At 40.6% G+C, this 12288-nt stretch overlaps 1 protein-coding gene across 3 annotated transcripts in view; it reads right to left on the reverse strand.

Moving 5' to 3' along the window:
• Positions 1 to 2779: 2779 nt before the first annotated feature.
• LOC139745872 (uncharacterized) overlaps positions 2780 to 12288 on the reverse strand; it is a 71777-nt gene continuing 62268 nt past the window's right edge. For 2 of the 3 annotated variants that reach the window (XM_071656506.1, XM_071656507.1), the window contains exon 5: positions 2780 to 8347. In XM_071656506.1, coding sequence (XP_071512607.1) covers positions 8088 to 8347 — 260 coding nt within the window. In that variant the 3' untranslated portion in view covers positions 2780 to 8087. The remainder of the gene's footprint in view (positions 8348 to 12288) is intronic. The other variant, XR_011712008.1, reaches the window with a different exon arrangement.

Here is a 12288-nt window from a genome sequence, read left to right on the forward strand (position 1 = left end):
CACCAACGCCAACACACCAACACCAACACCAACACACCAACACCAACACCAAGACCAAAATTCCGTCTCCGTGAAACATGTTGTGCTGCATGTATGGAACAATTACATATTGAAAGTATATGAATTCCAAAGGAATTGCGATTTTACCTTCATATATATATATATAAATCTATATCTATCTGTATATATATATATATATATATATATATATATATATATATATATATATATATATATATATATATATTTTTTTTTTTTTTTTTTTTTCATACGATTCGCCATTTCCCGCATTTGCGAGGTAGCGTTAAGAACAGAGGACTGGGCCTTAGAGGGAAAATCCTCACCTGGTCCCCTTCTCTTTTCCTTCTTTTGGAAAATTAAAAAAAAAAACGAGAGGGGAGGATTTCCAGCCACCCGCTCCCTCCCCTTTTAGTCGCCTTCTACGACACGCAGGGAATACGTGGGAAGTATTCTTTCTCCCCTATCCCCAGGGATAATATATATATATATATATATATATATATATATATATATATATATATATATATATATATATATATATATACCCTAGCGGTAGCATTCCCGCCTGTGGCACAGGGGTCCCGGGTTCGATCCTGGCTGTTGGAGGTTTGTATGTTCTATGAAGGTGCGCGTTCATATGCACTTTATTCGTATATATATATATACTATGTGTGTGTGTGTGTGTAAGGGTTGAGTGATGAAACCTAACCAGGTTCTTAACGTTTCAATCTATAAACTTCCTCAAAAAGAATAAACAATATTCAAAATCACGTTCGTCATATCTTCCAGAGTGCACTACCGCACCCTAATTGGCTGTTCGAATGATCCTCCCTCGCTGACTGGCTGTTGGTTGACGAGAAAACGAGAAAGAGGAATGATGGCGGACGTTAGGTGGGTGGGTCATGACCTACACACACGAGGGACGTACATACCACCACACACGAGGGACGTACATACCACCACTCACGAGGGATGTACATACCACCACACACGAGGGACGTACATACTACCACACACGAGAGACGTACATACCACCACACACGAGGGATGTACATACTACCACACACGAGGGACGTACATACCACCACACACGAGGGATGTACATACCACCACACACGAGGGACGTACATACCACCACACACGAGGGATGTACATACCACCACACACGAGGGATGTACATACCACCACACACGAGGGATGTACATACTACCACACACAACTTTCAGATCGATTTTAGTTCACATAAACGAGTATGTGACTCTTCCGAAATGGTCAGAAGCAATGATTATGCAAAACGCTCAGTGAGAGAGACAGAAAACTAACCGAGGCAGCGTATATCATTAATTGAGGCAGCGTGTATCATTAACTGAGGAAGCGTATATCATTAACCGAGGCAGCGTATATCATTAACCGAGGCAGCGTGTATCATTAACCGGGGCAGCGTGTATCATTAACCGAGGCAGCGTATATCATTAACTGAGGCAGCGTATATCATTAACCGAGGCAGCGTATATCATTAACCGAGGGAGCGTGTATCATTTCTTAGAAATCGACGAATTACCACTGGGAAGTGTTCTCCAGGTCGGGTGGGGCAGCGAGAATAGTGATCGACAGACGCATTGGTGGCAGGACTTACGACCAACACCCATTCAGGGGGGCGCCAGTACCAGGCTGGCATCTGAACAAGTGGTGCATGAAGAGCTGCTTGTGGAATATGTGTTATTCTTTGTGAAGATCATGTAGTGAAACGTTAAGAAATATATTGTACATTACTTACTCTTGTGTTCCATCACTCCATCCTTACTCTCATCTCTCATCTATATACCTATATCTATCTATCTATCTATCTATCTATCTATCTATCTATCTATATATCTATATATATATATATATATATATATATATATATATATATATACATATATACGTGTGTGTGTGTGTGTGTTATTCCCTGGGGATAGGGGAGAAAGAATACTTCCCACGTATTCCCTGCGTGTCGTAGAAGGCGACTAAAAGGGGAGGGAGCGGGGGGCTGGAAATCCTCCCCTCTCAATTTTTTTTAATTTTCCAAAAGAAGGAACAGAGAAGGGGGCCAGGTGAGGATATTCCCTCAATGGCCCAGTCCTCAGTTCTTAACGCTACCTCGCTAACGCGGGAAATGGCGAATAGTTTGAAAAAAAAAAAAAAAAAAAAAAGTGTGTGTGTGTGTGTGTGTTGCTGGACTCCGCCTGCCAGAGACTACCCCTCAGGCCAGGCTGCATCACTGAGTATTGTCTCATCAGAGAAGTTATCACTTCAAAGGCGTCAACACTTCCTCGCTAATGCAAGTAGCGCAGTCTTGATCTGCAGGAGGCTTCAGCAGTGGGTCATGGTAATATTAGACACTCTCACAGAAATTGGTCAGGGGTAATTATAGATGAATTACATATATATATATATATATATATATATATATATATATATATATATATATATATAGGGAGGTGAATGCAAGAGTTTTGGAAAGAGGGGCAAGTATGAAGTCTGTTGGGGATGAGAGAGCTTGGGAAGTGAGTCAGTTGTTGTTCGCTGATGATACAGCGCTGGTGGCTGATTCATGTGAGAAACTGCAGAAGCTGGTGACTGAGTTTGGTAAAGTGTGTGAAAGAAGAAAGTTAAGAGTAAATGTGAATAAGAGCAAGGTTATTAGGTACAGTAGGGTTGAGGGTCAATTCAACTGGGAGGTGAGTTTGAATGGAGAAAAACTGGAGGAAGTGAAGTGTTTTAGATATCTGGGAGTGGATCTGTCAGCGGATGGAACCATGGAAGCGGAAGTGGATCATAGGGTGGGGGAGGGGGCGAAAATTCTGGAAGCCTTGAAGAATGTGTGGAAGTCGAGAACATTATCTCGGAAAGCAAAAATGGGTATGTTTGAAGGAATAGTGGTTCCAACAATGTTGTATGGTTGCGAGGCGTGGACTATGGATAGAGTTGTGCGCAGGAGGATGGATGTGCTGGAAATGAGATGTTTGAGGACAATGTGTGGTGTGAGGTGGTTTGATCGAGTAAGTAACGTAAGGGTAAGAGAGATGTGTGGAAATAAAAAGAGCGTGGTTGAGAGAGCAGAAGAGGGTGTTTTGAAATGGTTTGGTCACATGGAGAGAATGAGTGAGGAAAGATTGACCAAGAGGATATATGTGTCGGAGGTGGAGGGAACGAAGAGAAGAGGGAGACCAAATTGGAGGTGGAAAGATGGAGTGAAAAAGATTTTGTGTGATCGGGGCCTGAACATGCAGGAGGGTGAAAGGAGGGCAAAGAATAGAGTGAATTGGAGCGATGTGGTATACCGGGGTTGACGTGCTGTCAGTGGATTGAATCAAGGCATGTGTATGGGGGTGGGTTGGGCCATTTCTTTCGTCTGTTTCCTTGCGCTACCTCACAAACGCGGGAGACAGCGACAAAGCGAAAAAAAAAATATATATATATATATATATATATACACACATATATATATATATATATATATATATATATATATATATATATATATATATATATATATATATATATTTTCATAGATCACATAATGCCCTCCCACAGCTGGGTACACTAAGCACTCGACTATGCTGCTCATGATAGATATATAACTTCAGTTACTAGTAATAGACGCGAAACGGAGGGTATTTCATTACTAGTAATCGAATAATTTCCTTATTATGGCTAGCACAACCGAAGGGTCGGCGTCCCTCCTACCCCGCAAATGGTACTACGTTCAAATCCTTGTGCGAGGTTACTTTATATATATATATATATATATATATATATATATATATATATATATATATATATATATATATATATATTGACGATTTGACGATCATACTCGTACGTGATCTTTCTATGAAGGGGATATTGCACTTCAATAGTTCATATAACTCGTTCAAACTTTACAATACGCAACATATTTCACGTATGAAATCCGCCTCATCAGGTGTAAACAATTCACAAAGTTTCACAACCCAACACGTGCAGCACACACACCTACTGTACACCCTGCAACCGTCAGCCAGGCTAGCTGTGTGCAGCACACACACCTACCGTACACTCTGCAACCGTCAGCCATGCTAGCACACACACACACCTACTGTACACCCTGCAACCGTCAGCCAGGCTAGCTGTGCTGGTCGTGGGGACTACCTTCTGGTTAAGGGGGTTGGCGTGGGTAGCGAGATGCGTGTTCAACACCTGACAAGGAGGATCGTCTCCGTGAAACATGTTGTGAATTGTAACATTTCAGTAAATCATCAGGAAAAAATCATCAGGTCTTGAACGATGATATTTGGTCATTGGTCATTTGGTAATTCCATACATCATCATCATCAGAGTCAATAAAGAAACGATAATATACATGTACTGTCTACACTTTAAGATTCTGTTCAAAACATAAGGTCTAGAGTGTTACTTAGACTATATATGGTCATAAAAATTCACAGTGAAATGAATAACAGAAAGAATAAAGAAAATTGACAATGACTAACAACAATGTTTACCTCATCAAAATGCTACGTTTGATAATTGCTTATCTGAACGTGAAAACATATATCACAAAACACCTAGACAGTTCTACTCTGAATATAATAAAACTTATCTGAAACCACAACAACTGTTGTTGATACGTCATTATGGTAGGTGTTGTAGGACGGGAGGGAGTCTGATGAGCTACTGGCCAGCACACAGGCTCGGTGAGTCGTGTAGCACTATCTTGGGCGTGACTCATTCTGAGCAAAGACTATTTAGGAAAGATGACTGGCAGTAAAGTGGGATGACACGCGAGCGAGAACTGGTTGCTTAAATTCTGCGTGGGGTCAACAGATGGCACTAATTACCACTGTCTTTGTCGTCCGTTTGTTTACACAAACTTTACCGTGAAATTCAAGAAACGTCAACATGAGCGGAAGATGCCACAGGCGTCCAGTTGGCAAACAAAAGAATAAAAAGAGAGTCCAGAACTTGTTTCCATGTTATTCTAAAGGATAAGAAAAGATAGGCAAGACTAAATGTATATGACCAGGTAACATATATAGATAACTTTAAACGCAATATGTAAGATAAGCTACAACTGGGCAGGTGAAGTAACAACCATTCCATAAAAACCAGAACTTATTTTTTCCCTATATATTTAAGTATCATATTCGTGACTACACATATAGCATATGTACTTATGAGGATATGTTTACCTATTTTGTAAACACTTCTTTCTATGTTTGTTTGCTCTGTTTATATCATCTTATATGACCAGCTTTTATGAGTGATTCTTAATCACATCTTCGTGTATGTTTCTTTTGTTTGTTGTTGCTTAGACAACTTTCGTATATTCTATGTTTGAACATCTCAATATTTCTAAGTTCTCGTTATTCTTTTTTACTATTATGTTTTATATCATTTTACACTTGTATTTTGTATTTCCTTCGCTTTATTTTCTTGGTTTTTGTGTGTTATACTTGTTTATGGCATTGTATAGTCAACAAGTATTGTACATTTCATCTTTGTGTTATGTGAAGGTTTGTATTGTTACTCTTCCTTGAGGATTTCAATTTGTCATTCTAATGATTTTTATATTGATGTTTATTCTGAATACACGTAAGGGATTGCATTGTATATTCATAAGTTCTGCAGTTATGAATGCAAGAAGTTACTGATTCATACCCAGGTAATACCATGCAAGGGATGAGAAAACATTTTAAAATTGACCTCAATTAACAGCTTGATTGAATGTCGTAAGTCGTAGAGACAGCTAAACGATATCTTGACACCAGATTTGTATACAGCTTGAAAGATACTTCTTACAATGAGTTTTTAAGGAAATCTCTTTTTCTGAGAAAATTGCTAAAAATCAAGGTGATAGTTCAGGGTATTTCTTAGCTCAAAAACTTTTTGTTTCAAAATTGAAACATGAGATATTCAAACACTTCTATACTTGAAATAATCATGAAAAATATATCATAATGCTCTCAGTTACCGATACATACTCTGTAAATACGATGTAAAGGAACAGAAATATCTTAAAATTGACTACATTTGATAGCTTAACTGAGTGTCATTAAGAGGAATAAACGTTATTATAACACCAGATTTGCATTCAGCATGAAAATTACTTCTTATAATAATTTTTTAAAGGAAATATATTTTTTGAGAAAAATGCCAAAAAATTCAAAGTACTTTTTAGCTCAAAAAACTCTTTGTTTCAAAATTGAAAAATAAGACATTCAAACACTTCTATATTTGAAATAATCATGAAAAATGTGTCATAATGCTCTCAGTTACCGATACATACTCAGTAAATAAGATGGAAAGGAACAGAAACATTTTAAAATTGATTTCATTTAACAGTTTGATTAGGTGTCATGAAGAGGACTAAATATCATCATAACACCAGATTTGTATTCACCATGTAAAACGCTTCTTATAATGAGTTTTAAAGGAAATCTTATTTTCTGAGAAAACTCCCTGCCATATCTAGGTTAGGTTAGGTAGGGCAAGTGCCCTGGGCGCCACTCAACAGGTTTGTTTTTTCACATATGTTACCCAATTGACATTTGTAACGGTTTGGTTTTGTGAGATAAAAAAGAAACTCGCCTATTTTTCAACTATAGTAACAGTTTGCTACTATCAGCTGCATTACCGCTTCTACGTTATGATTTTGATCAAATAAGTTTTTAAGTGTTTAAGATTTTATATAAATTCAAGTTTTGCCTAACCCTTCAACAGTTTATAATTACACTGTATATATATTTTCATATACATCCACTGTATGTACATTTTTGATTAAGCCAGGGGTGCAATTTTAGTGGTTGCTATAGGCGGTACTAGATGCCCCCCCTGCACTCAAGGAAGACATTAAAATCTGTTGTGACAACCAATTCATCGATACAGATACAGTTCTTAGGTTAACTAACCTAACTCAACCTAACCTAACCTAACCTAACCTGACCGAACGTAACGCAACGTAACGTAACGGAACGTAACGTAACGGAACGGAACGTAACCTAACGTGAGTCTAAGAAATTGTTATCGTTGACATTGATAACTATTTTTGTTTTCGATGGCGCTTCATATAGGTGAAGGGATGGTGTGATGATGGTTTTCCCGCTCAGTAAACTGGTAACATAACATTGTATTTACCTCGGAAGTTCAAAAAATGATGCCTTTTCCATTCATGATGACAAGATAAGTAAATGTGGAACTTTCTTGACAACATAAGGACATAGGAAGCCATCAAATGTACTGAAGGATATATTTTCCAATCTTGCTCACTGGGGAGAGGCGGTTATGTACCCGGGAAGAAACTGAGTATTTTGTGATATGAGTTTTATCTAGAGGTCAACATTAGAGTAGTTTTTAAAGCAAGAATTACAGTCGAGTCATAACAAATTGAAGGATGATATTCCTACTAAGTTGCAGTAGTCTGGTGTCTACCTCCACTCAATGACGGGCCACTGCAGGCACCCAGCCTGCCTGTACTGACCCTCCAGCCAGGCTCTCCAACACCCACCAGAATGAACTATCAACAATTTTGAAATACATGTTTTAAGGTTCACATTTTTAGTGTTCTAATACTGAACTTTTTTATCTTGACGAAGAAATATTGTCTTCGTTGAGCTGATATATTCACGTTTCTCATTATCTTACATAAAGTAAGACTGTTATTCGTTATAAATTTTCTTTATCATTCACATCGCGTTGGGCTTTTATGACATACGTTTTTCAACTACACTTTAGACCTTATGTTTTGAACAGAAACTTAAAGTGTAGACATTACATGTATATTATCGTTTCTTTATTGACTCTGCTGATGATGATGTATGGAATTACCAAAACTTAAGCCAATGACCAAATATCATCGTTCAAGACCTGATGATTTTATCCTGATTACGACTGCGTTTTACAAGCGCAAATAATTTCCTGATATATATATATATATATATAACAATATGAGTGAGTTCATAAAAGCTTAACATTTATCCCGTAATGATATCTCTTAATGACGACAAAGCTACGTGATACAACAACAAGTTGGCCACCCAGAATCATGTTTCAATGATAAATCTTAAAAGAAGAGTCAAGATGGCGGCGAGAAGGACAGTTGCCAGAGGTGAGAGGCAGAAGGCGATGCTGGGGGCGTGGTTGATGTATTCCATTCTGTGGACGTTGCACAGGTCGGTGCTGCAGGTGCGGTAGCAGGCTATGAGGCGCGCAACACGGTTGTTGGTCAGCTTCTCGAAGTGAACGCCGCAGAACTGGGACATGTTGGTCTCCGTACACGCCCGGAACAGAACCTGGGCTTGTCCTGTGAGAGAAAAACGTATCAATTAGCAGGCTAACCCAACCATCCTGACTAACACATAATTACCTTACAAATCAACCTAACAGTTGCCGGCGGAACAAATGATATTTCTGGTGCAGAGAACATGTGTAGGAAATTGTTTAATGGTATTTATAAGTGAAGACATGGGTTGAAGGTGACCACTTGCACAAGCATTAAGGTGGCAGGCAGACAGTCTCACTTTATAGTGTTCATGTTATTATTGATGACAGGTAAGGTAACTGTCTACAGCTCGTGTTACTAGTGGTGACAGGTAAGGTAATTGTCTACAACTCGTGTTACTAGTGATGACAGGCAAGGTAACTGTCTACAGCTCGTGTTACTAGTGGTGACAGGTAAGGTAACTGTCTACAACTCGTGTTACTAGTGGTGACAGGTAAGGTAACTGTCTACAGCTCGTGTTACTAGTGATGACAGGTAAGGTAACTGTCTACAACTCGTGTTACTAGTGATGACAGGCAAGGTAACTGTCTACAGCTCGTGTTACTAGTGGTGACAGGTAAGGTAACTGTCTACAACTCGTGTTACTAGTGGTGACAGGTAAGGTAACTGTCTACAGCTCGTGTTACTAGTGGTGACAGGTAAGGTAACTGTCTACAGCTCGTGTTACTAGTGGTGACAGGTAAGGTAACTGTCTACAGCTCGTGTTACTAGTGGTGACAGGTAAGGTAACTGTCTACAGCTCGTGTTACTAGTGGTGACAGGTAAGGTAACTGTCTACAGCTCGTGTTACTAGTGGTGACAGGTAAGGTAACTGTCTACAGCTCGTGTTACTAGTGGTGACAGGTAAGGTAACTGTCTACAGCTCGTGTTACTAGTGGTGACAGGTAAGGTAACTGTCTACAGCTCGTGTTACTAGTGGTGACAGGTAAGGTAACTGTCTACAGCTCGTGTTACTAGTGGTGACAGGTAAGGTAACTGTCTACAGCTCGTGTTACTAGTGGTGACAGGTAAGGTAACTGTCTACAGCTCGTGTTACTAGTGGTGACAGGTAAGGTAACTGTCTACAGCTCGTGTTGTCAGCATGATTAAGCAGTCATGGTTACATCACTGAAAAGTGTTGTAATGTAAATACTATTACAATTGTTTGTCATTGCTACTTAAACACGTTTCAGAGAGAAGTGCCCAAAACAACCAGCTTCAAGTTGGCCCGGTATAACCGGCTTTAAGTTTGTTCGTCATAACCAGGTTTCAGTTGGTCCATAAAACCATCGTTAAGATGGTCTCTTATAACCAGGTGCAAGTTGGTCCACCTGGTTTGCCTGGGAAGTTCCACACTGTTCTCGTGATGTCGTCAGTGTCCAGCCATCCTCACACACTGGTACATCGGGTCTGTTTAGGTCCAGACTAGTGATGGTTGTGAACAATCTGGCCACATTAGAGCTAACCTTACTAACATGTAATTAATTTCTTGCTGAAGATGGTCTCTTCTCTCAGCCTCCTCGCCTCTCATTCTCATCTTTTGACGCTGTTATATTTCTTCCCAAGACCTCACGCACTCGTTACCCTCACGCATTCACTATCCTCACGCACTCGCTATCCTCACGCATTTACTATCTTCACGCACTCACTATCCTCACGCACTCGCTAACCTCACGTGCCCACTATCCTCACGCATTCACTATCCTCACACACTCACTATCCTCACGCATTCACTATCTTCACGCTCTCACTATCCTCACGCATTCACTCTCCTCACATACTCACTTACCTCACGCATTCACTATCCTCACGCATTCACTATCCTCACACACTCACTATCCTCACGCATTCACTATCTTCACGCTTTCACTATCCTCACGCATCCACTATCCTCACATACTCACTATCCCCACGCATTCACTATCCTCACGCACTCGCCATCCTCATGCACTTACTATCCTTACGCACTCACTATCCTCATGCACTCACTATCCCCACGCACTCACTATCCTCACGCATTCACTATCCTCACATACTCACTATCCTCACGCATTCACTATCCTCACGCACTCACTATCCTCACGCGCCCACAATCCTCACGCATTCACTATCCTCACACACTCACTATCCTCACGCATTCACTATCTTCTAGCACTCACTATCCTCACGCACTCGCTAACCTCACGCACCCACTATCCTCACGCATTCACTATCCTCACGCACTCACTATCCTCACGGACTCACTATCCTCACGCACTTACTATCCTCACGCACTCACTAACCTCACGCACCCACAAGCCTCACGCATTCACTATCCTCACACACTCACTATCCTCACGCACTCACTAACCTCACGCACCCACTATCCGCACGCATTCACTATCCTCACGCACTCACCATCCTCACGCACTCACTAACCTCACGCACCCACAATCCTCACGCACTTACTATCCTCACGCACTCACTATCCTCTCCTCTGTTGCTTTCCACGTTAGTCGTGCGCTGGATGTCGGTAATGTGGACGGTTCGTCTCGTGGTCGTATGCCATCCGTAGTGGCAGGCAGCTGCGACGAAGCTTATCTCTCACCAGTCTCGCACGTCTGTCTCCAATGATGCTTTTATTTCTAGTGTATATTTTCCCTTGTCTTTCTTCACCTGCATCATTCACGAAATATCTTAACTCTTCCAGTTAAGGATTTACTCCGCATTTCTCTCTTAGGAACTACTGCTCATTACCTTCATCGCTTGATGCATCTTCCTTCACTCTTGACCTCTCACATACACGAACTTGGCCGCCCACCGCCGCTGCACCACAGACAGGATAGTATCATGGTGTTTCGATGTAAATATTCATCTGAAGTTCGGATATTATAATGTCTAACGTTGCGTGCAGAAGTTATCTTGTGTACATCATCTAAAGTGACGCGATGTCAGGGCGCAGCATGGTGACACTCAGCTCGGGTATATCTAGATTCATCTGCTATTTTTCTAGACAGATGTTCTGTTGTGGCTGAGACAGGTGCTAGTTCTCCCCGTGTCAGGTGCAGGTATTTTTCATCCACGTCAGCCACAAGTGACCCAGCTGAGCAGGTGTGAGACAGGTACGGCATGAGTTCTGGCAATCGCCGTTTTCTCTACAATTTCAAAATAATTGAAAATAGATGAAACCTGACCATCAGTGACACCTACACAATATCTGAACACCAAGCACGTATTCATCTTGTAAATGGTCCTTACCCTGAGATTTTCAAGGAATTCTGTCCAGAAGAAAAATATCATATATTGCGGGTAATAGCTCAGGATATTTTTCTTAGCCCAAAAAATATTTTGTTTTAAAAATGAAATATAGCATAATGAAACTTTTCTATACTTTAAATAATCATGGAAAACATAAGATATTTCTAGCCGATAGATACCCGAGACATATGAAGCGAATTATGATAAAATGTTATGATAATGTCATAACTGAAATCGTTGATTAAAGGTTTTAATGATTCATAAACAATATTTTAAAGTCAGAGTCACATTCACCATGAAAAATATTCCTGCCCATGAGATATTCAAGGAAATCTGTATGTAAGAAAAATATGAAAAATTACAGGTAATACTTCAGGATGTTTTTGTCTAAAAAGCTCGGGGGGCAGGACTTCCCACAGCACCAGAAAGCTGTTCCATTGTAACCTTACATGTGAGGAAGAGTTAGCGGTGGGAGCGTGTGAGTGTACATGGTGAGCAGGCGTCACGGTGAGGTAGTGCTATACAATCGTCTCGAGTGAAGGACGTGGTCGTCAGCTGCAACTATAAGAACAAAAGTTTATGTGATTCAAACAAACTATTGAGATAATACACAGCATGGAATGGAAGCGGGGCGGGACGGGGCGGGGCGGGACGGGGGGCGGGGGGCAGTCGTCAACCCACCCAGAATATTGCATTCCTCGGCGCCCCAACAGCCGGCATGTTCATACCACCCGCTGGATCACAGG

This window comes from Panulirus ornatus, chromosome 63 (genome assembly GCF_036320965.1).
Source record: "Panulirus ornatus isolate Po-2019 chromosome 63, ASM3632096v1, whole genome shotgun sequence".
In the NCBI taxonomy this organism is placed as follows: Eukaryota; Metazoa; Arthropoda; class Malacostraca; order Decapoda; family Palinuridae; genus Panulirus; species Panulirus ornatus.